General features: G+C 42.7%; 1 protein-coding gene across 6 annotated transcripts; it reads left to right on the forward strand.

Moving 5' to 3' along the window:
* The first annotated feature begins 363 nt into the window (after nt 1-363).
* On the forward strand, nt 364-25,544 carry apba1b (amyloid beta (A4) precursor protein-binding, family A, member 1b). Of its 6 annotated transcripts, XR_007427402.1 has the most exons (14): nt 364-624; nt 6,425-8,299; nt 10,044-10,145; nt 10,266-10,305; nt 11,005-11,150; nt 12,114-12,146; nt 13,697-13,786; nt 14,510-14,713; nt 15,701-15,880; nt 17,766-17,978; nt 21,303-21,422; nt 22,532-22,672; nt 23,237-24,207; nt 24,512-25,544. XR_007427402.1 is itself a non-coding variant. In XM_022681206.2 (13 exons), the coding sequence occupies exons 2-13, from the start codon at nt 6,473-6,475 to the stop codon at nt 23,306-23,308; spliced, it is 3,168 nt and encodes a 1,055-aa protein (XP_022536927.2). In that variant the 5' UTR covers nt 364-624; nt 6,425-6,472; the 3' UTR covers nt 23,309-25,544. The 6 variants fall into 6 exon arrangements, 5 of the variants coding, with proteins under 5 accessions (XP_022536927.2, XP_022536930.2, XP_022536928.2 ...); XM_022681206.2 differs by having other exon boundaries at nt 23,237-25,544; XM_022681209.2 differs by having other exon boundaries at nt 13,700-13,786; nt 23,237-25,544.
* Nucleotides 25,545-25,546: the final 2 nt, after the last annotated feature.

Raw genomic sequence — 25,546 nt, forward strand, 5'->3', positions numbered from 1 at the left:
GTAACCACATTGCAATGCCAAAGGGATGACCTGGGATACCATATCAACCATGTAACAACAGTGTAGCGTGTAGTTTAGAAGCAGTCTCTTAGAAATATCTCCTGATAAATGAAGACCTGTGGCTGGGAATTAACTGAACACACTGTACAGTACTGTATACACACAACACACACACATTTGCAACCAACCCCTAGAGCCCAGAGCTCCATGGTAACTCAAATGTTGTCACGGTAACAAAGGTACTGGATGGGTGAGATGTGATTGGTGAATTGATAGCCAATGCAAATAGTGAATAAACGTACAGTACAGCGCAGTGCACTCTCAGAGTGATACAATAAAACCCTCACAGCCAACACACACACACACACGATAACATTACACACCTACAGATGCCCCAAACTCAGCTTTTTCACTGACAGCTGGGGGGCAGGGTGTGTGTGTATATCAGTGTGTGTGTGTTTCTGAGCGCTCGAGCGCATCGTGTGTAATCCTCTGATGTCACGGTGCTGAAGGAGGGGCCGGAGCGCGCGCTGCCCTAATCCGCGCTGATAAGAGGGACACGGGGACGGGCAAAGATGGTGAGCGCGAGCCGCCGAGTCCTGCATCCATCCGGGTCCTAAACAGGTGAGATACGAGCTTTTATCTCTGATAGATGAAGAGCTGGGGCGGTTTTCTGTATCTGGCGCTGAGTTATAAGCCGGTGAAGCGGGGAGAGCGGCGGTGCTCGAGGCGGGTACCTGCCGGGGAAGTTCATTAGCAATGGAGGGCTACCTAACAGGCCGCGTCCCAATACGAGAACCAGTGCACTACCTGTGCACTTGCTGCTGTACTGCTGTTACCGCGAGCTAGTGCTGAACCAGAGACATGGGCACTTGAGCTAAATGTTTGCATGACGTGTGAGTTCTGCAACGTTTATCGACGTGTAGGCAGAAGTCTGGCACAAGTCCGAACGCCCAAAGGCCGTTCTATCTAACGTAACTAGTGTTCTAGCTTACACACAAGCATACAAGCATATGGGCACACGCCCTTACGTGGTACTCTGTACACTTATTGGAACACAGCCTCAGTGCAGGCCACTGTGCTGTGTGCTGTGCTCCTCTGGGACACGCTTAGACAATAACAGTACAATTAATGATGTTTTTGTCATTTTTAAAAAAGTGGCATTTAAGTGACATAATATAATTATAATATAAGAGGAGTCACAACTATTTATACTCAGCACTCATCCACAAAACAGTGAGAAGCAGCAACCAATAGCACACAGCGTACTCTCAACCAGAAACAACCGTCTACCCTGAGGACTGCATCTGGCATGTATACATAGTAGTGCATCTTAAACAATTAGAATAGCATTAAAAAGTTACTTTATTTCAGTAATTCAGTTTAAAATGTGAAACTTGTATGTTATACAGATATATTACACACAGAGTGATTTATTGTAAGCGTTTATTTATTTTAAAAGAACCTTGTTGTTTTTCAGTGAACCAGCCCGAATTTGCACCAGTTTTAGTAAAACCAAGGATACGCCATAGAATTGGTTTGGGACAGCCAAATATCAAGGCACAAAATACTGTGCATTATATCAATTTTGCTGTATTCCAACCTACATGGTATTATTATGCTTACTATACTAACAAATGGATTTCTTATGGTGATGTAATCGGTTTAATTTGGGATGGAGACAAATATCAAGGCACATAATAGTCTGCATTATATATGTTCTGTTGCCTACCGCTCACCAAGGCTGTGTTCAAAACCACAGTGTATTATTATGCTGACTACACAAGTGAATGGAGTTCTAATGGTGGTAAAGCCTACTAGGCTTAAAGCTGTGTTCAAAACCACAATGTGTTGTTATGCGGACAATTCTGATGACAGTACAGCTTACTAAGGCTGTGCTCCAAACTTCATAGCATCATTATGCTAAGTTTACAAGTGAAGAATGTTGTACGTTTGGTTTTGGGACGCAGCCCTTTTCTAATTTTCGTAATTTTTGGAGCAAGACTGCAATTAGACATGGCTGCTGGTGTAAACACTGTGAGTCTATGTCGTAAACACACCACAAATAGAGATAAGGGCTGTGGTGATGCCAAAGGGGGGTTAGCCGAAGATCACTGAGTTAATGGTGAAGCAAATCCCCTGCCTGCGGGTTTTGACTGGAGGCACGACAGATGGACGTGCTGAGCTCCAGGCCAGGCGATGCGGGAGTGTGGCTGAGGCCTACAGTCAGGCCATCTGTGGCTGGGCCATGGCCCATTGTCCAGCCCTCCTGGTGGTTAGGAGGTGGAAGCCAGACTGGCTGCTGACGACTGTCTAGAGCTGACCTGGGTGTACAGACCAATAGTGGACCAGCAACATTATTTATCACTGCTTTGTATACAGCATAGTGGATACTGTGTGTCAGTTTTCCTGGAATATTATATTATTTACATTTAATATAAATATACATGCAATATACATGTATACACACATCACTTTTTTAAAATTCTAACCAAAAATACAAAAAATGTGGGATGCAGTTTCAATTTTGTATGATGCCGGGTCACCTCTGGTCCTCATTTCAGTCACTTTGGCAGTCCAAGGTTACATTAATGAGATCCTGCAATCAGTGACCCTAGCTTTATTGATTGTACGCTTCATTGCGATATTTCAAGGAGACGATGCTCGTCCACTTTGGCAGATATGGCAGATACTATGGCACTATGGCAGATACTATTATGACCAGCTGCATCGCCAGGTCTTTCCTTGTTTAAAAATGTGAGGGATGCTATTAGATTTGCAAATAACATTCTACCATTACAGGAAAATCTGTATCTCAATAAATATGCCCAAAGTTTAAACAGGTTATCTGGCCGACTTTAAGTGTGGTCATACAGCTCGGAAAAAAATGAAGTTCAGTTTCTGAATCAATTTCTCTGATTTTGCTATTTATAGGTATACATTTGAGTTAAATGAATATTGTTGTTTTATTCTAAACTATGGACAAAATGTCTCTCAAATTCTAAATAAAAAATTGTCATTTAGAGCATTTATTTGCAGAAAATGAGAAATGGCTGAAATAACATAAAACATGTAAATAACCCTGGTTTGTAATCACAGATGTCATGCATCCTGGCATGTTCTCCTCCACCAGTCTTACTTGAAGCATTTCAGCTTGGTTTGATGGCTTGTGATCATCCATCTTCCTCTTGATTATATTTCAGAGGTTTTCAATTTGGTAAAATCAAAGAAACTCATAATTTTAAAATGGTCTCTTATTTTTTTTCCACAGCTGTATATCATAATTGTACAGTAAACATCTGTAGCCAAGCTTACTGCCTCTTTCACCCTGACCTTCTATTTAACTGATGCTGCTGTCATCACCTCCAGCATCTCCTCACTGTCCTGTGCTTTCTCTTGAGTAAGGTTGCTGAGGGCAGGATAAATCACCTTATCCTTAACCCCTCCCCCTCGGTGGGTCTGAGTGACGTCTGCGCTTTGTCTCCTGTCCTGCCATCTGCCAGCTGTTTGAGGGCTGAAGGAAACAATGGAGAGTGTCCTTGTCCCCAGAGTCCTCCGCTGTCCTCTGCCGTACTGTGGGGCAGTGTCTCATATTAAAGACATCCTTAGCCTACTGATTCACCTGTACTCTTAGAAGGGTGACCTTTCCCTTGAGCAACCTTTGTTGTTGTCATGAGGGTTCTGGCTTTGATGCGTTTCGCTTCTGTGCCTGTTTTCTCCTCAGTCTTTTTCAAAGCATGAAGCGAGGACACCGGGTTGCAGGCGATGCGTGCCTCCTTGGCTAAGAAGTTTGAGAACTCTTCAAAACTTGGGTAAGGTTTGCCATCCTCCATTTCCTTGGTGACAAATCGATTCCATCGAGCTGATACCCAGTCAGGAAGTTTCTGAAGTAGCTTCTGATTTTCTTCACAATCATCCAAAACTTCAAGACCTGATATGTGAGGCATTGCATTTTTGCATGACACAAGAAAATCACTGAACTCTCTTAATCTTAGTGGCTCTTTTGGTCCTATCTTGGGCCAGCTACCAAGTTTACTCCGAAAGGCTCTTTGCACTATGAATGGATGGCCATAGCGATTGTTCAGTGCATCCCAGGCTTGCGTATATGCTTCTTCATCACTTCTGTAAAATGTTCCTTCCAGCACAGACAGCGCATCTCCCTTTATTTTCTGAGATAAAACAGTCTATGTGCTGGGCTTGTACAAGTAGTCTCTATCAAGGCCTTAAAACTGGTCTGCAATTCAATGAATGTAAGAGGATCACCAGTAAACACCGATGGCTCAGGTGCCGGAAGTCTTGTCATCATCAAAGATTCTTTGAAGGCTTGCACTAGTGAAGCTTCATTCAATTTTTGTTCAGACTGTTTTCCAGAATGAGGAGGGACTAATGAGCCATGGAGACTCTGAGCACATGGAGCTGTGTTATGCCAAGTTTGGGGCTGACTTAGAGGCAGAGTTGCTTCTTTCTTTTCTCTTATTTCAGCGTTCATTTTCGTTTCCTCCTCCGTATACACATCATATTCAGCTTGCATAGCTTCCAGATCTCTTTGGTGTTCCAGCATCTTCAATTTTTCTTGCTGAGCAAACACTTCTTTTCTTTGTGCAGCTACTTCGCTCTCTCTGTTTATTTTGGCGCGTTTTGATGCCAAGCGTGCTGCTACTTCTGCTTTCTTTATGGATACCTGACTTCCTGTTACGCTATCTACTTCTGCCCTTGATACAGTGGACCCATATATTGATCTTGCATCATCTCTCTGAAGTAATTTGCAGAGTGACTCCTTTACTGCAGCAGCATCAAACTCTTTGCCTACTTCTAAGCAGCGCATTTTCAACAGATCAACTACATCTTTGGTTACTGAGGTGCAGCTATCCATTCGCCATCTTATGCCTTGACTTGGTGTGGTCAATGCACGTAAGCTTTCATACTCCTGCCTTAAGTGTGACTCATATTCTTCCAAAGTAGTCATCATACTTTCAAGACTCTCCTTGTCACATTCTTCTTTGAGTTTGCTCCTTATGTACTGAACTTCACCTTTGAAGGTTACATAAGTTAGCATAAACTTTCTTTCCTTTTTTGCACTCTCTTCTTTTGCATAGACAAGCCACTTTTCAGTTGGTCTTCGCTCTCTTTCTGATCGTCTTGGCTGTTCAGGGCTTTCTGCGCTATGAGCTTGCAGACTGTTATCAATTTCAGCTATGCGTTCTATCATTTGATCTCTCAATGTTGCATCTGTTTCAGTTTCTAACCTGGTTTGTAATTCTATTTTTTCTTCTTCAAGAGCCTGAATTACTCCCTCAAGTACAAGAGTACTCTCTTTGCGCTGAGCCATTTTCCTAATTATTTTGAAACAATACTATAAAGTAGTAATCAAAATCTTAAACCTTAAGCATATCGTATGCTACAGGTAACCCTCATTATTAATTCAATTAACAAGCATGCACATGGTAAACCAAACAAAAAATCCAAAGTAGGAATGTCAAATTACTCATCAACACAGGCCAGAAATATTCATACAAAATTTGCACACAATGTCCTATCACACTTTTAAATATTTACAAGATATAATACTAGTTTCTTATCAACTAAAGAAAACCTAAAAGCCAAGGCTTGATATTGCCACTCACGACCATGGCGCGCTGTTGCCCTCTTTTGGTGATTAGTGGGAGCGGCACAGTCAAAATCCTTATTCTCGAAGCAAGCCGACGCCATGTTTTGCAAGTCTCTGCAGTCCCAACGCTCCGAGTGGAATTTTGAGGTTGAAAGACGAGCTGTAATCTTCAAGCTGCGACGGTCCTTTCTGCCTTTCCCCCGTCCTTCTCAGATGGCTTGCGGAAACGCGCGTCTTGCGTTCACCGCGCGGTGTCCTTCAAAGTTCTCCGGCGTCGGTCTAAGCTGCACTCGGTGGACGTGTTCACTATAGCTGCTCCCAACCAGTTAAGAAAAGGTTGGGAGCAGCTATAATCTGTTTTATGTCTTCGAATTCAGTAAAGTGCCTTTGCTGCTTAAAGAAATTCTAGAGAAAACACTGCAATATGACCTAAAATCTGTTAGTCAATCAGTCATTGTTTTATACTTTATTTTTAAAGGTGAGAGAAACGTGAAGGGAACATCCCAGTTTTGTTAGCCAATCAGTGGCAAGATGTTTGCATGCCAAGAATATTCATGAGTAAGAACTGAAATCCTGTCGTTCTTCTCCGCCCACTTCTCCACTGTACTGAAAAAGCCCAAAACAAAAACCGGCTCACAAGGAAAAACATGAAATTTAATTTAATTTTTATTTACTTATTTGACCAAACACAAGAGTTACTTGTCTCTTCACACTGACAATTCAAACCAAACACGATCATTATCAGCCACCAAGCAATCCTAAGAACTGAAAAAAGAGCTGCAAAACTCCAATTTTCTCCTGATTTTTTGTTTCCAGCAGGCTGTGCAGCAGCATCCAGGTCATGCCCCCTCTGATACAGCAACCATGAGTCAGAGGGAGGAGCCAGAGGAGGCTGGACCTAGGGCGCCCCCAACTCATCGCAGCCGGCAGCCTAATGGGACACCTTTGGACGGAGGTGGTCGTCCCAGGTGGAGGCCATGCCAGCTAAACAGCCAGGACGGTCAAGGAAACGGCCATCATCACCACCACCATCACTACCACCAGCAGTCGCACCAGCAACAGTCTGGGCAGTCTGGGACTAGCCGGGGACCACCACGGCATCGGAGGAGGCACGTCCCTGGTCAGGCACAAAGGAAGGTCAGTGAGGGTGGAGATGCCGAGCCACGGCAAGGACAGCAGTCTCGTCCGGCAGTATCCAGGTACCGGCGGAGTGGAGAGAGAGGTCACCATCAGCCTAGAAGCAAGCAGCAACCTAGAGAGGCTTGTGGAGATGCAGCTCCACAACAGCCACTGGGTGCTTCAGAGACAGGAGATGTCCTCCAGGCAGGGGAAGCTCAATCTCCTGAGGAATCTTCACAGGAGCTGCTGACCCCTTCTTCACAGGAGTTGCTGACTCCGTCTTCACAGGAGCTGCTGACACCATCTTCACAAGAGGAGCTAACTCCTTCCCAAGAGGAGCCAACTCCACCACCACAGGAGGAGCAAGTTGTTGAGGAACCGGATGAAGCACTCCAAGGTCTGCATTGTTCCTCCAGTACCGAGAGCAGCCTCCACACCCACTCCGAGCAGACCGAGGACCTCCAAGAAGAGAAGGACCAAAAAGAATCAGGGGAAGCAAGTGAAGCATGTGCAAATGAACAAGACGTAGAGAGTGGTCAGGAAAAAGTGGAAGCGGAGGAGGTGATTGATTCTTGCCAAAAAGCTGATCCCGAACACGAGTGTCAAGAAGAGAAGCTCTGCAGAGCAACCAGTGGTGGATCCAAAGACTCCTTCCGCTCCCACAGCAGGAGGACCGGGCCCATAAGAGTGGACGTGCCACCCTTTGCCGCGATTCCTGTCAAGCCATTAGCCATGCCTCATTTCCAGCCTCAGCCTTTCTCTGAATCCCTCAGGAGTTACGCCACAGAGCCCAAAGCAGGTCCTGCCCACTTCAGCCCGACCACTTGCACTCCAATCAGCACAGACGCAAGACCCGAACGTTGTCCTCGGGCTCGTTCCTACGAGGAACCTCTCTCGGACTCCAGTCCAGAGCCATATTCTGATTCCTACTCCCGACTCAACTCTGAATCCTACCCAAAACTCTACCAGATGACTCCACCAGAGTCACACAGAGAGCTGTACCTCGCTGAAGACTATCAGGAACGGTCTGAGGAACAGCAGGGCTTTCAGACTGTCCAGGATCTGTCTATTCTTGAGCCCAAACCCCAGATCAGTCCACAAGAGGACCCCAGACAGATGATTTCAGTGGGGTCCAGGCTGCACCACTACGATGAGCAGTCAGGGGACGAGGCCAGCAGCCCAGATAGAGGGTCCAGGCGAGTCAGGAAGCACACACAAAGCTCCAACAGCAGCTTTGAAGAACTCCAGGAGCTTGAAAAGGAGCCATTTGAGGTTGGTCAACCTTCGCCTGTTATGGACGAAAATGAGCCATTAGAGGACAGGCCATCTGCAGAGGCTCAAAGCCCAGTGCAGGGGTTCTCCAAGATTTCTGGAGATGCCATTTCTTTGGCCATAAAAGACATCAAGGAGGCCATTGAGGAGGTAAAGACCAAGACTGTGCGCTCTCCTTATACACCTGACAAACCCAAAGAGCCAGTGTGGGTGATGAGGAGAGATGTTAGCCCGGCGGAGGAGTGCCACCCACAGCTCTATTCTCCAGTTCACCCTCAGCTTCCTTCTCCACAGTACAAGGTCAGTGACTGCTAAAGCTGGATATCACCACAGATTCATGAGAAGACTCTGTTTAATTTTACAAGGTCCCAATTTGATCTGATTCCTACTTGATATCTGGTGCTCACCACATGGTATCTGGTGCTCTCTCATAGCATTTGGTGTTTACTACATAGTGTCTGGTCCTCACTACAAAGTGCCTGGTGCTCAGCATGTAAAATAGTATCCGATGCACACAAATACAGTAGTATCTGGTGCTCACCACGCAGTATCTGGTGCTCTCCTACAGTATTAGGTGCTCACCACATAGAATCTGATACTCAATACAAAGTGCCTGGTGCTTACCTCATACAATAAGTATTGGGTACTCACAACATACAGTACTATTTGGTACTCACTACATAGTATTTGGTGATCACCATATACAGTAGTATTTGATGCTGAACATGTGCTTTCCACATAGTACCTGCAGCTAACCATAGTATCTGTTGTTTACCACACAGTAATGTGTACTTACGAGATGGTATATGGTGCTCACTACATAGTATCTAGTGTTCATCAAATAGAATCTAATGCTCACCACTGAGTACCCAGTACTCACTACAAAGTGCCTGGTGCTCACTATATATAATCAGGTACTCACTACAAAGTATCTAGTGCTCACCATATACAGTAGTATCTGGTGCTCAACACTTAGTATCTGGTGTTCACCAAATAGTATCTGGTGCTCACCACATAGTATCTGCAGCTAACCATACTATCCGATGTTCACAACATAGTATCTGGTACTCACTACATAGTTTTTGATACTCACTACAAAGTATCTTGTGCTCACCATAAACAGTAGTATCTGGTGCTCAACACTTAGTAATTGGGCCTCACCACATAGTACCTGCAGCTAAACATACTGTCCGATGTTCACCACATAGTATCTTGTACTCACTACATAGTATCTTTTACTCACTATATAGTATTTGGTACTCACTACATAGTATTTGGTACTCAATACAAAGTGCCTAGAGCTCACCATATACCGTAGTATCTCACCACGTAGTAACTGCAGTTAACTATCGTATCCACATAGTATCTGGTACTTACGAGATAGTATCTGGTGCTCACATCTTAGTATCTGGTGTGCACCACCTTTTTTTCGAAAAAAAAAAAAAAAAAGGTTTCCGCACAAATTAATCATGCAAGTTTGTTTTAGAGGAAATGAATCAGACTAGGATGCTCGCTTGTGCACACACACACACACACACACACACATATATATATATATATATATATGTGTGTGTGTGTGTGTGTGTGTGTGCACAAGCGAGCATTGTGCACACACACACACACACACATATATATATATATATATGTGTGTGTGTGTGTGTGTGTGTGCACAAGCGAGCATTGTGCACACACACACACACACACACATATATATATATATATGTGTGTGTGTGTGTGTGTGTGTGTGCACAAGCGAGCATTGTGCACACACACACACACACACACATATATATATATATATATGTGTGTGTGTGTGTGTGTGTGTGCACAAGCGAGCATCCTAGTCTGATTATAAATCAATATTTGCGATATATTGCTCAGCCCTTCTGCCCATGTGTCTTCACTCCCCTTCATGCTAGCTTCAGGCTTGCATCATCCTCGAGGTTGTGCACCGTATTCAGTGCAGAATAATACTACTGAGGTAAAGTTACAGATTAAAATGTCTCCCACTGATACCATCAGCTGCGTCCTGTCATTTTCTCAGGCTCCAGTCTCAGATCCTGTAGCTCCTCTGGGAGCAGAATCTTCCAGGACGCTCCAGAGCCGGGATGCAGATGTCATACCCAGCTTACCTCCTGCTGAAGAGGTGAGAGACTGGATTATACTGAACCTGTGCTACTTTTACTTTATCTTTTTTTAATTGTATTCACAGAGATTTTACAGCAGTTGTGACCGTTGTGTTGGCCTTGTTTTTTTGTATGAACAGCTCAGAAGAAATCTGGCTGCGTTCCCTACGTACGTTGATGGTGAGTTTGAATCAGAAAATATATTCCTAACCATTTTTAGTGTAATAACTTTCTGGGATGTTGCTTTTATAAACATGAAGCTCTTCAGGGGTCTTGTTCTATTCACCCTCATTGTGTCACCACACTGTGGACTTAATCGAGTCGATACATTTCCCTGCATTGCACCATTTTAAGGAATTCATTATACAGAGAAATTGATGGAATTAAACTTTAATAATAAAGTAATGGAAAGCAATAATAATTTGAAGAAAAGAGATAAGCAAAATTGATTTAGAAAATAAAGTCTAGTGCTATTATTAGACCTGTTTTAGAACAGTTTTTTTACTGTATTGTTCAAGCAATAAATACAAAACATTATTTTATTATCAGTTAAATAAAATGATTATAATAGCACAATATCGCTATTGCATTCTTTGAAAAATATTTTAAAATAATAAAATTATTAAAAATATTCAGTCATTGGAATTAAAACAAGTTTATAAAAAAAAATATGTTTATAAAAAGTATTTTAAATAAAAATATCAAATAAAATACAAATACTTAAAAAAAAATCAACACCCTGGCTCATGCAAGACAAAATATAAGGTCATCATAATTTAATGTGGTTATTTATATATTATACAATAGGTCAATAATGTATATATTGTGCCCAGGCACAGTTATTATCAATTTATTTTCTGATGCTTGTGAATTGTCCAGTTCCAGGTCCGTGTGATCCAGAGGATTTAATTGATGGCATCATATTCGCTGCCAGTTACTTGGGCTCCACCCAGCTGCTGTCAGAGAGAACGCCCACCAAGAGCGCCCGCATGCAGCAGGCCCAGGAGGCCATGAACCGCGTCCGGGTAAGAGACAGATACCGGAACTGCAGTGGACTTAGCCTTAGGGGTGGGGGTTCATTTACTTTACTTATATATATTTATATGTACTTTACACACACAGTGTGAATTTTTGCACCAGGAGTGAGTAGCATAAAGTTATCCAAAAGCAGTGTATAAGACTGGTGGAGGAGAACATGCCAAGATGCATGAAAACGGTGATTAAAAACAGGGTTATTCCACCAAAATGTTCCAGGAAGATTAGACTGTAAGTTTATAGAAATAATGTTTCGAAACGTTCTGAAAGTGTGTAAAAGGTGTATAAACCCTGAAATTACCTCAGGACCCCCTGAGAAACTAATTCTGAGGATTCTGGAGCAGATAAATTCAGTATTTGGCAGTACTATAAGTACAATAAATACAATCCAGTAGTTGGCAAACCTTCGCTACAGAGACTACATAAGCTGTGTGTGTTTATATACATTAGCTGAATGCATTTATTAAGAAAGGGTGTCCAAAAAGTTTTGTAGCTCTTTATTCGTGTGTTGAGACTGATGTCTGTGCTGATTCCGTGGTGAAGTCTGTGATGGAGGTTATGCGAGGCTCCTCACACAGACTGGCGGAGGGGTTTATATTCCTGCAGTAAAGCGGTGAGGGGGCACAACAAACAAATATGAGTGACAAACTGTTGATGACTGCAGACAGTTCTGCTCCTCGGGGCGGCTGATGCCACTCCAATAAGGCGAGGGCACGGTGACAGGGGTTCATACTCGGCATCAGCCTATCACAACGTGCGAAACTCCTCACCATGCCAACCCGCCCACCCCCGTCCCCCCTTTTTTGGCTAAACTATCCCATAATATCACATCTGGAATACCGATAGCTTCTCGGCCAATCGCGTAGGCTCTGTGACGGCCCCCCGCGGTGTCCCTGTGAATTCTGTGGGCTCCTCCTGACCTGCTCTTCTTCTCTTTGTTCCTCGGTGAACAGGCAGCCCAGAAACAGGCCCAGAGCAGGCAGAAGGTACAGTATGATGATGATGTTATTAATGTTGGGTCGTGCGTAGCTGTCTGGTGGGCGGAGTCCGCTGTGTGTCCACTGTGAAGTGATTACTTTTGTCGCCGGTGATCCGAGTGATGTTTATCTCATGTTGGATGTTCCTGAACTTTGTGGGAATCGCTAGATGAAATAGAGGGGATTAGAGCAGTGGGAGCAGAACTATAGACGATATTAAAACAGTAACCCCCTCCCCATCCTTCAGCGCTGATCACCCTGTCCAGATGTTCTGTGTTTAGCTGGTCCTTTGTCATCCCTGTGTGTGTGTGTGTGTGTGTGTTTATTAATGCTGAGTATTTGAATTGTAGTATAGTGTTATAGAACAAGAGCTGTAAAAATGCATCAGTGCATCATGATCATTCTCCTTTTTTTTGTTCAAAATAAAGGGCAATTTATAGAAATCAAATCTAATAATAGTTATTTTATTGTTTTTATATATACAGCTCTGGAAAAAATAAGAGACCATTTAAAAATGATGAGTTTGTTTGATTTAACCAAATTTAAAACCTCTGGAATATAATCAAGAGGAAGATGGATGATCACAAGCCATCAAACCAAGCTGAACTGCTTACATTTTGCACCAGGAGTGTAAAGCATAAAGTTATCCAAAATCAGTGTGTAAGACTGGTGGAGGAGAACATAAAAAGCAGGGTTATTCTACCAAATATTGATTTCTAAACTCCTAAAGGTTTATGAATATGAACTTGTTTTCTTTGCATTATTTGAGGTCTGAAAGCTCTGCATCTTTAGCTCTTTTTACAGATATACAGATATACATTATTATTTTCAGAACATTTTTGATGTACTCTAAAGCAGGGGTTGGCAATTACGTTTGGCCGCAGCTCAGATATTTTCCAAGCCATTACGTGGCAGGCCACAAAAAAAATCTGTTTTGGAAAATGAAGTGTAACGGGTTGTTTAACTCAATTGCAGAACAGTTGATCACAAAGCAAGTACACCCGAAAAAAAAAAAAAATAAACACACCGCTCGAACCCATGTTGTCAGGGTCCTGGTCCAATACACTACCACTGCCCCGGCTATTATTGGGACACGGATGGAAAAAAATTGGGCCCTCATAAAGAGATAAGCAGCCCAAAAACGGGCGAAAAAACAAAAACGGGCAGAAACTAAAGTCACACTGAGCACGACAGAGAGACAGGGGAGGAATATAAACAAAAGCTCACCAGAGAAGCATTTTTTTTAATCCTTCATCATAGTTCAAACTGGCCCATGGGCTGCCTATTGCTGACCCCTGCTTTAAAAAAAAATAGTTGTTTTTAAATATCACAATATACAACGCAGCAAACTATCGCATTATGTTCCAGTATCAGCCCTGCTAATACCAATTTAATGTACTTTTAAAAATAATGCTAAATAAAATGAAATTAATGAAATAAATTTCAATGATGCACGTGATGTTTTTTTATAGAATTATAATTAATCTGAAGTGTTTTAGGTGTTTTATCTGATTTTATATCCTGAAGTATGGCTGTTGTTTTGTTGTGTGGGGTTTCAGCAGGGGGCTGAGGGTGAGGTTCCATCTGCCATCGAGGTGGACCTCTTCATGTCCACTCAGAGGATTAAAGTGCTTAACGCTGACACACAGGTAATGAGTAATGCTCTCTCTCTCTCTCTCTTATTTGTATCAATGCCTCCTATCTCTTTTTATTGCAAATTAGTTTTTATGTTTTTATCTCTCATTTTTTAGACTGCTTTAACGTATTTTCTATTTTTTCTATTATTCTTTATTTTTTTTATAATTCTTTAAGGCGCATTATGCGACACTAGTAAGGAACACATTTTCCTTCTAATTCAGCAGGTCTTGCCACTGGGTGTGGGGCTGGGGGGTAGCTTACTATGTTAAGTAAAGCTAAGCTAAGTAAACAAACTTAAAATTCTTGAAAAAAATACTTTCTTTGAAAAACGAATGCTGCATGTTAATCTACACAGATTCCTCTTCTAAAAACTGTTTATTTGGGTGAGTAAAGTGCTTCCGTTTATTTACAGCTTATTTACAGCTTAGATTTCCAGATTTCCACTATGGCTGGGTGCAGCAGCATTAGCATTAGCCTTAGATTAGATTTTTGGGGAAATTAAAGGATTTTAGGTGCGGCTTATTTAAGCAAAAAAAATATGGTAATAAAAAAACAACTATTCAGGTGGAAATGCCATAAACTGTCATTATGAGCACAAGCCTCCAATCTTTACATCGATTTTCATTATTAATAAAAATAATTCAGTGTCAGTATAGTATCGCAAAACAAAATATCACAATATTTCAATACTATCAGTATATCAGTATTCTTCTACACCCCTACCTGCCTGGCAGGAGACCATGATGGACCATCCTCTGAGGACCATCTCGTACATTGCGGACATCGGGAACATGGTGGTTCTGATGGCCCGCAGGAAGATGGTCCGGTCCCGCAGCGCTCAGGAACAGCTGGACACGGCGGACGTGCATCACTCAAACCCAGCGCAGGACGAGCGGCGCCAATACAGGATGGTCTGCCACGTCTTCGAGTCGGAGGACGTAAGTACAGTATAAAACTTCAGTGTCACATTATTATAGCAAACATTATATGAAAAAATATTGGGACACCTGCCCAATACTTAAAGTTATCCAAAAGCAGTGTGTAAGACTGGTGGAGAACATGCCAAGATGCATGAACTTTATGAATATGAACTTGTTTTCTTTGCATTATTTGAGGTCTGAAAGCTCTGCATCTTTTTTGTTATTGCAGCCATCTCTCATTTTCTGCAAATAAATGCTCTAAATGATAATATTTTTATTTGGAAGAATTTGTGAGAAATGATGTTCGTAGTTTATAGAATAAAACAACAATGTGAATTTTACTCAAACATAAACCTATAAATAGCAAAATTAGAGAAACTGATTCAGAAACTGAAGTGGTCTCTTAATTTGTTCCAGAGCTGTATAGTGTAGTTTGCAAAAGTGTCCAATTTAATACATTTAAAAGTTTGTAGTGATAACAGCTCCTTTATTTAAAGCCTCATTTTAAACAAGGCAACAATCCTGCCCTCACTCCCACACTACCACACACACACACACACACAGACACTCTCTCTCTCATACACACACACCTTTATTCCCAGCTGTTAGCGTCTCATTCACACTGTCTCACTGTGCAATGAGCTCACCTGATCTGCTCTCTCACTCACTCCCCCTCTCCCTCTCTCTCACTCCCCCCTCTCTCTCTCTCTCTCTCTCTCTCTCTCTCTCTCACTCCCTCTCTCTCTCTGTCTCTGTCTCTCTTTCTCTCTCTCTGTCTCTCTCTCTCCCCCTCTCTCTCTCTCTCTCTCTCTCTCTCCCCCTCCCTCTCTCTCTCTCTCTCTCTCTGTCTCTCTTTCTCTCTCTGTCTCTCTCTCTCCCCTCTCTCTCTCTCTCTCTCACTCCCTCTCTCTCTCTCTCTCTGTCTCTCTTTCTCTCTCTCTGTCTCTCTCTCTCCCCCCCCTCTCTCTCTCTCTCCCCCCTCTCTCTCTCTCTCTCGCTCTGCAGGCTCAGTTGATAGCTCAGTCTATTGGTCAGGCCTTCAGTGTGGCGTATCAGGAGTTCCTGAGGGCGAACGGGATTGACCCTGAAGATCTGAGTCAGAGGGAGTACAGTGACCTGCTGAACACTCAGGACATGTACAACGATGACCTCATCCACTTCTCCAAGTCGGAGAACTGCAGAGACGTGAGTTAAAGATCAGAATTTGGAGAAGAAGAATGTTTTGTTTTGTTCTGATCTGCTGTTGCCAGTGAACTGAGGATGCATGCGGTGCTGAGGGGGGTCAGTGTATGTAGAGCTGGAGAAAGTTACATTAGATACTGAGGTGGAGTTTTAGGGAGATAGAAGGGAGAAATCAGCCAATCAGAAGCTTCTCTGTACATCTTCTTCTGTGTACATGTCTGTGACAACCAGTGAGAATGTTGGAAGTTCCTTTTTAGATCATCGCCTAGAGCTGCATAATAGAGGAGCTGTTTGGACTGTGTTGGACAAATCATAATGCTTTACTCTCTAAATATTATAGATTTTTTTCAGTTTAGTGGAAATAATTTTCTATTTTTTAGTCTTAAAGGAGAAATCTGGTGTGAAATCTACTTGGGTTGTAGTGAAACATGATAACAAGTACAAACTTTGTTCAATTATCTCATCTCCATTCATCCCCAGCATTTTAAAATACTGTAAACAGAATTACAATGCTAGTAATAGGGGCATAGCACTATTTTTAAAGTCATTCACAAGCTCACCGTTTAAAATGGAAATGCATGAATTTCAGCTTTTTGTTGACAATATCAGTATATCCTAGAGATATTTTCAGCAAACAGCTGGAATTCAAGCTTTTCTCATAATTATAAGATGCTAAGTCATAACTAAGAGATACTAAGTCATAATTATTGTTCATGTTGTTTGCTCCCTCAATTATAATAATGACTTAGTATCTCAAAATTATGACTTTTGCATCTCATACTAAGTCATAATTATGAGATGCTAAGTCATAATTAAGAGATACTAAGTCATAATTATGAGATGCTAAGTCATAATTAAGAGATACTAAGTCATAATTATTGTTCATGTTGTTTGCTCCCTCAATTATAATAATGACTTAGTATCTCAAAATTATGACTTTTGCATCTCATAATTATGACTTGGCATCTTATAATAATGACTTTATCATCTCATAATTACGACTTAGTATCTCATAATAATGAAATAGTATCTCATTTTTTTGAAGTAGTATCTCATAATTATGACTTTGTAATTTAGAATTATCACTTAGCATCTCTAACATCTAACATCTCTAATTAAACTTAATAATTAATAAAAATAACTTTAGCATCTCATGACTTTAGTATTATATAACTTTATTATGACTTAGAATCTTTTAATAATGACTTTAATAATGACTCTTATGATTATGAAATAGTATCTCACAATCATGACTTTAGCATCTCATAATTATGACTTAGTTATTCATAATTATCACTTAGCATCTCTAACATCTAACATCTCTAATTAAACTTAATAATTAATAAAAATAACTTTAGCATCTCATGACTTTAGTATTATATAACGTATGATTTACAATCTCATATTTATGATTTTTATCTCATAATTATGACTTAGTGTCTCATAAGTATGAATTAGTGAACTCTTATTATTTTCCAAGTGACAGAAATGGACTTCAATACAAATCTGACTCTTACATAAAAGAGAATTCTTAGGACAGTGTGAATGAGCCCAAATGTTTTGATCTTTTGTAGTACTTATCTTATTTTTTTTATATTTTATACATTTGTTAGTAAATCTGGGTTCTTAATTCCGGTTGTTTCAGTTTTATGGAGTTTGGCGCACTGTGTCGTACAGCTGTGTTGAGCTGAGTGTGTAACGCTGTGTGTCAGCTGTGTCTCTGAGTGTGATGGACTGTAGTAAAGCTGCAGCAGGGTGTGATGCTCGGTTCTGTCTCTGTGGGTTCAGATCAGGAACGCTTTATTAAGGAGCTGATTAGTCAGAGTCAGGTGTTCTGTAGGTTGGAGCTCTGACGCTGGCTGTGTTTCTGCGCTGTGTTCTGGATCAGGTCTACATAGAGAAGCAGAAGGGCGAGATTCTGGGGGTGGTCATCGTCGAGTCCGGCTGGGGGTCCATCCTGCCCACCGTCATCATCGCCAGCCTCATGCACGCCGGACCGGCCGCTAAATCGGGGCGGCTCAACATCGGAGATCAGATCATGACGGTGAACGGCACCAGCCTGGTGGGCCTGCCGCTGTCCACCTGCCAGAGCATCATTAAAGTGAGGGTCTTCTTCTGCTCCTTTCACTGAACTGTGGAGAACGGGATGATTATTAAATAAATTGTTCTGTTACATTACATATTTTTTATGTTTTGAAAGGCTATTTACCCCAATAATTTTGAACCAGTTCCATTCAGACTTATAAGAACCGCACAGTGTTTTTCCTGAAACTCTTACAGCACTTCATGCTTCCCTCTGCTGACAACCTTTAAGGAGATGCGGCTTTCATTTTCCAGCAGGACTTGGCACACTGCCCACTCTGCCAAAAGTACCTATTGATCTTTTATATAATATTCTAATTATTTGAGACACTGATTTTTGGGTTTTCATTGGCTGTAAACCATAATCATCAACAATAAAAGAAATAAATGCTTAAATAGATCACTCTGTGTTTAATACATCTATATAATATATACGAGTTTCAAATTTTGAACTGAAATAAAGTAATGATATTCAATTTTTTTGAGATGCACTAGTAATAGTGCATGGCGGCGCGTTAACACGCAGCGGCCGCTCCGGGTCCGTTAAATGGTGCTTTTGTGTTACTATTTGTCGTTTTTTCCGTTTATTTCCTGCAAATATGTGCATCGGAACACCCGTGCACATGTTCTACCACCGCCAGACCCTGCTACAGTGGAGAAATCAGCCAGAAAACACGCTACCGGATGAGGTTCTGCAGACGCTACTTGAGCTTAGCATCAATATGTGGACTTTGCAACGAGAGGAGCGAGCGCGCTGGATCTTCTTTACACAAACATCCCCAGCGCGTACCGGGCGGAGCCCCGCCCCCACCTCGCTTTCTCGGACCACATGTGTGTTTGGCTGACACCAACATACACACCACTCATCAGACGCTCCAGACCAGTTCAGAAGCAGGTGAAAACCTGGCCGGCAGGCTCCATCTCTGCCCTTCAGGACTGTTTTGAGTGCACTGCATGGGACATGTTTAGGGAGGCTGCTACTGAAGGCGATTCTGTTGATTTGGAGGAGTATGCAGCATCAGTCACTGGCTAGATCAGCAAGTGTATTGATGATGTCACTGTCTCCAAGACCATCACTACACGCCCAAACCAGAAGCCTTGGATGACTGCTGAGGTACGTGCGCTGCTGAGGACCCGCGACTCCGCCTTCAGAGTGGGTGACAAGGTGGCCCTGAGGAAAGCGAGAGCCGACCTGTCAAGAGCCATCAGAGAGGCAAAGCGCGCACACGCCCAGAGAATCCACAGCCACTTCAAGGACACGGGTGACGCGCGGCGTATGTGGCAGGGCATCCAGGCAATCACCAACTACAGGACAATGCCACCGTCCTGTGAACGTGATGCCTCCCTCCCTGATGCCCTGAACAACTTTTATGCACGGTTTGAGGCACAAAACAACACGATGGTGAGAAAGACCATGCCCAAGCCGGACGAGCAGGTGTTGTGCCTGACTGCAGTGGATGTGAGGAACACTCTGCGCAGAGTCAACCCAAGAAAAGCTGCAGGACCAGACAACATCCCCGGCAGAGTGCTCAGGGAGTGCGCAGACCAGCTGACAGATGTTCTCACGGACATCTTCAACATCTCCCTGTGCAGCGCCACTGTCCCAACGTGCCTCAAGTCCACCACCATCGTCCCCGTGCCGAAGAAGTCCACAGTGTCCTGCCTCAATGACTACCGTCCCGTTGCACTTACACCCATCATCATGAAGTGCTTCGAGAGGCTAGTCATGAGGAACATCAAGACACGACTGCCCTCTTCACTGGACCCCCTGCAGTTTGCGTATCGTCCCAATCGCTCCACGGACGATGCCATCACCACCACCCTTCATCTCTCCCTCACCCACCTGGAGAAGAAGGACACTTACGTCAGAATGCTGTTTATAGACTTCAGTTCAGCATTCAACACCATCATCCCACAGAACCTCATCAGGAAGCTAAGCTCGCTCGGCCTCAACACCCCCCTCTGCAACTGGATCCTGGACTTTCTGACGGGGAGACCCCAGTCAGTCCGGTTCGGGGGCAGCACCTCCAGCACCATCACACTGAACACGGGGGCCCCCCAGGGCAGTGTCCTGAGTCCTCTGCTGTTCACCCTGCTGACTCATGACTGTGCTGCAAAACACAGTTCTAACAGCTTTATCAAGTTCGCCGATGATACAACCGTGCTGGGTCTCATCACCAAAGGCGATGAGTCAGCATACAGAGAGGAGGTGCAGCGGCTGACAGACTGGTGTACAGTCAACAGCCTTCACCTGAATGTGGACAAGACAAAGGAAATGGTTGTTGACTTCAGGAGAGCACAACACACCCACTCTCCACTCAACATCGACGGGTCCTCTGTGGAGATTGTTAAGAGCACCAAGTTCCTTGGTGTCCACTTAGCAGAGAACCTCACCTGGACCCTGAAGCTGAGAAAGGCCCGTCTCCCTCCACCCATCCTCACACTCTTCTATAGAGGGACCATTGAGAGCATCCTGAGCAGCTGCATCACTGCCTGGTTTGGGACCTGCACCGTCTCTGACCGCAAGACCCTCCAGTGTATTGTGAGGACAGCTGAGAGGATCATCGGCGTCTCTCTCCCCTCCATCACGGACATTTACACCACTCGCAGCATCCGCAAAGCAACCAGCATTGTGAATGACCCCACTCATCCCTCACACAAACTGTTCTCCCTCCTGCCTTCGGGAAGAAGGTACCGCAGCATCCGGTCCAGCACGACCAGATTCTGCAACAGCTTCTACCCCCAAGCCATCAGACTCCTCAACTGCAGAGACTGAACTGATGGTTTTTCTGTACATGCACACACACTCTTACCCCACTTACCCCAGAAAATGGAAAGCACTAAAAACCCTACTACCTCACTGGACTCTATTGCACACTGTGTAATAGAGGTAATTACTACCTCACTGGTCTTTTTTTTGCACACTGCATAATTTGCACACTGTCTTGTTATTTATTATTCTGTGTCTGTATGGTGTTGTATTGTCTGTCTGCACTTTTGCACTGTTGCACTATTGTTCTGTCTGCACTGTGTTTATGTGCACCATGGTCCCTGGAGGAACGTTGTTTCGTTTCACTGTGTACTCTGTATGTAGCTGAAATGACAATAAAAACCACTTTGACTTGACTTTGACTTTGACTTAAACTAAATCATGTTCAGCATTGTAAAACACTAAATCCATTTTTAAGTGGACATACAGGTTCTGAATTCCCTTTAAGTCTGTATGAATTTGCATTAGCATTATGAATATAATATCTTGAAGATACTGACTCTAAATGACTAAAGACCTTTTTTTATTTTGAATAAATTTGCATTTATTGCAATTTATATATTTCCTCTCCAGGGGCTGAAGTCTCAATCCAGGATAAAGATGAACATTGTCAGGTGTCCTCCGGTCACCATGGTCCTCATCCGCAGACCGGACCTCCGCTACCAGCTCGGCTTCAGTGTGCAAAACGGCATTGTGGGTATTTTCTGGCATGTCTGTGTTATTTTTTATGTATGGAATTGAGGATGTTTCATCCCTACGTCACCTCCATAAGTTACTGTCAGTGTTGGGCATTTTACTTTAAAAAAGTAATTAGTTATAGTTACTAATTACTTCTCCAAATAGTAATTGAGTTATTAGCTGAGTTACTCCACTATAAAAGTAACTAGTTACCAGTAACAGTAACTATTGCGTTACTTTTGTGTTACTTGCCCACGTAACACCTTTCCCTGTTTTCTCTGATTGGCTGAAGACATTATCTTACTATACCTTAGCCAATCATTGCTTAGGCGGTTATCTCATCCTCCCCTCCCTTGTGACTCACACACACAACGCACATACACACACTTGCGCCTTTGTCTGTATGCGGGAAGTTAAAAAAAATTGTTCATTGAGCAGCTAAAGTAACGTGCAGTAACGGGGTGTCGGTAATGGTAACGGCGTTATAGTTACAGTCAGAGTAATTAGTTACTGAAAAAAGTAATGGCGTTAGTAACGACGTTTATTTCAACGCCATTATTCCCATTACTGGTTACTGTTACAGATAATGTTGCATACATACATATTTCATGTCATGGCTAAACAGGCTTAAAGCCACAGTAAAAGGGGTAGCTAAAACGAGCAAGGTCAATACCAGTAAACAGCAGCCAGAGAGAATAAACATACCAAACACGTTTAACAGTTCATGGGTCATACATGAGAAGGCAACCCTGGAGTCGAGGAAAGCAAAAACAAGGTAGGAAAACACAGACAATGGAATAACACTTTATAGAGAGGAGAACCTTCAATACTCTACAAGAGTGTGTGTATATACATATATACTATAGTAAGGGGGAACACATGATCTCAATACTCAGGTGATTAACTTCCTGGAGGTGCCGTATGCAGTGTCATGTGATCTTAAATAGGTGTGATGTCAGTGTGTGGTGCAGTAGGGTCACAATTTACAAGATCTTTCACCAGGAGGAACCCTGTCTGCTCTCCAATAACCCGTTTTGTTATGGAAACACGAAAAAAAGGAGGCACACAAATTCTGTATATAGGTTTAGTTTGTATATAAAGTGCACATTTTCTCTCCATTCCAGATCTGCAGTCTGATGAGGGGGGGTATAGCTGAAAGGGGCGGAGTCAGAGTGGGTCATCGCATCATTGAGATCAACGGCCAGAGCGTGGTGGCCACGCCCCATGAGAAGATTGTTCATATTCTTTCAAATGCAGTTGGAGAGGTACGGCATAACGGAGTATACAGTTAACCCTATAAATACCTCCAAAAATAAACATTTAATTTTTTTTTGGTTTTGGTTTGGGTCAATAATAAAAACTATCAATGATTTTTCTTTTTTAAGACCCCCCTTAAAAAAAACTATGAAATAAATGTTTTATAAATAATATGCTGAAATTAATATGCTTGTCTCCGAAAATTAAAAAAATGTGAGTGGAGCACCTTACGGATGAAAGATAAAGTTATAAGTGGAATCTAGAGATTTTTTTTTTGTCTAACACGCCTGTGTTGAATTGAGGTACACTGCTGCTTCTGCAGCTCAGCCAATCAGCTCTTCATCCTGCCCCACTGCCTCTAATCACATACATCACCCAAATTGGAGCTGAAGGTGAAGTCAGCAAAAATCAGAGGGTTTAGAGCTTCTTCAAGTTCAGCATCTTCTACAGTAACATCAAACACAGTGACAAACTTCAAAATGAGCTCTACCAGAAAATTGAGCAGAAATGATTGTGAATTCTGTACAGGATTTGTATTGGATACTCTGATTAATTTACAACCTCTCCCTCAGATCCACATGAAGACCATGCCTGCCGCCATGTACCGCCTGCTGACTGCCCAGGAGCAGCCCGTCTACATCTGAAGCACACGGATCAGCACCGCTGCCAGGGCTACATCTCACTCACCTGTGTTCAGTTCTAAAGTTGAATATTTCTGTGATTGTTTACATATTTATTACACTGGATGTAAATCTTGTTTCTCTCAGAGCATTTTGACCTGCCTTAATCTGTCTGGCTCCTGACTGACAGTTCAACATGACCGTAGGGGTGGGGCCACACTGCATGGCATCTTAAACGTATAACCCGTCATCAGGTTCACTGAGTGTTGCGGTTTTTTCTGTCTAGATTTCTTGGTTTAAAGCGATGCTGGTGTTTTTTTTGTGAAATTTGTGCTTTTAAAGTAAGACTGGTGCATAAAAATGACCTCTCTGTTAGTGTGAAGAATTGGCCCAAGCTCAGCTGATGTATGGCAGCATCGTCTGAAACATAGGCCAGGCCAGATACGGTTAATACATGGCAACAGTGTTGACACAAACCACTCGGGCCAATTCCTATATTATACTCTGCAACCCAGGTTTTGACACATGTGGCTCGGGCTGTTTTCCATATGATACTCTGCAAATGAGGTGTTGGCACATGTTACTGGGGCCGTTTACTATATTATACTTGGCAACCGGGGTGTTGGCACATGTTGCTGGGTCCATTTTCCATATTAAACCAGTGTGCTGGCACAAGCAACTTGAGCCGACTCCCATATTATACTCTGCAACTGGAGTGCTGGCACAAGCGACTTGGGCCATTTCCCATATTATACTCTGCAAATGAGGTGTTGGTAAATGTGGTTTAGGCCATTGTCCATATTATACTTGGTAACTGGGGTGTTGGAACAAGCAACTTGAGCAGATTCCCACATTATACTCCGCAACTAAAGTGTTGGAACAGGTGACTCTGACTGATTGCTATATTATATTCTGTAAATGAGGTGTTGGTAAATGTGGTTTAGGCCATTGTCCATATTATACTTGGTAACTGGGGTGATGGCACAAGCAACTTGGGCCATTTCCTATACTATACTCTGTAAATGAGGTGTTGGCACATGTTGCTGGGGGCGTTTACTATATTATACTTGGCAACCGGGGTGTTGACGCATGTTGCTGGGTTTATTTTCCATATTATACCAGGGTGCTGGCACAAGCAACTTGAGCAGACTCACATATTATACTCTGCAACTGGAGTGCTGGCACAAGCGACTTGGGCTATTTCCCATAATATACTCTGCAAATGAGGTGTTGGTAAAAGTGGTTTGGGCCGTTTCCCATACTATACTCAGTAACTGGGGTGTTGGCACGTGTGACTCGAGCTGTTTCCCATATTATACTCAGTAACTGGGGTGTTGGCGCGTGTGACTCGAGCTGTTTCCCATATTATACTCAGTAACTGGGGTGTTGGCGCGTGTGACTCGAGCTGTTTCCCATATTATACTCAGTAACTGGGGTGTTGGCGCGTGTGACTCGAGCTGTTTCCCATATTATACTCAGTAACTGGGGTGTTGGCGCGTGTGACTCGAGCTGTTTCCCATATTATACTCAGTAACCGGGGTGTTGGCACTAGCAAGAGTACAGGCATTCAGTTTGAGTTTGAGTATAGTCTATTATAGCCTCTACAAGCACAAAACATATATCCTAAGGCTTACTATAGAAAAGAGACCACAAAATACCTTCCATGTTGTGACATTTGCAATCAGAGTCAGTGCAATAGAGACAAGAATTATAACCAGACTCGCCCCTATCTTCTAGCTCACGTTTTGTGTCTCAGACTGCCTTCATTGAGTTTACAGTGCAGCCAAAAAGACTAGTGAGGTCATTTAATAGTGTATTTCACTTTAAAAGCAGCAATTTCACACACAATGAATTTTTTTTTTCTCACAAACATTGCTTTTTCAATCAAAAACATTGATTTTATTGTTATTATTTTTTAGAACTTGTCTACAACAGAAAAGACAAGGTACAAAATCACTAGTGTACGTCCAGCATGATGGTATGTGCTCACCACAGATTCCTCCACCTGGCACTGGCTAAATGCGACGCGTTCACTTATCCGAGTACCAAAGACTGATATATGGTAATATATAACAGTATATGATCAGAACACTGGACCTACTATTAATATGAAGAGACTATTTATCATTCTAATGCAGTAAAAAAGGCTACAAGATACTAGATATGATATGTTATGAGCACAGATGTAATTTATTGAAGAGAGAGATTGCTGTTAAAGATGCTGTATATTCATGAAAGTAAAGGAAAAAACAGATTCAGATC

Source organism: Astyanax mexicanus, chromosome 20 (genome assembly GCF_023375975.1).
Source record: "Astyanax mexicanus isolate ESR-SI-001 chromosome 20, AstMex3_surface, whole genome shotgun sequence".
In the NCBI taxonomy this organism is placed as follows: domain Eukaryota; kingdom Metazoa; phylum Chordata; class Actinopteri; order Characiformes; family Acestrorhamphidae; genus Astyanax; species Astyanax mexicanus.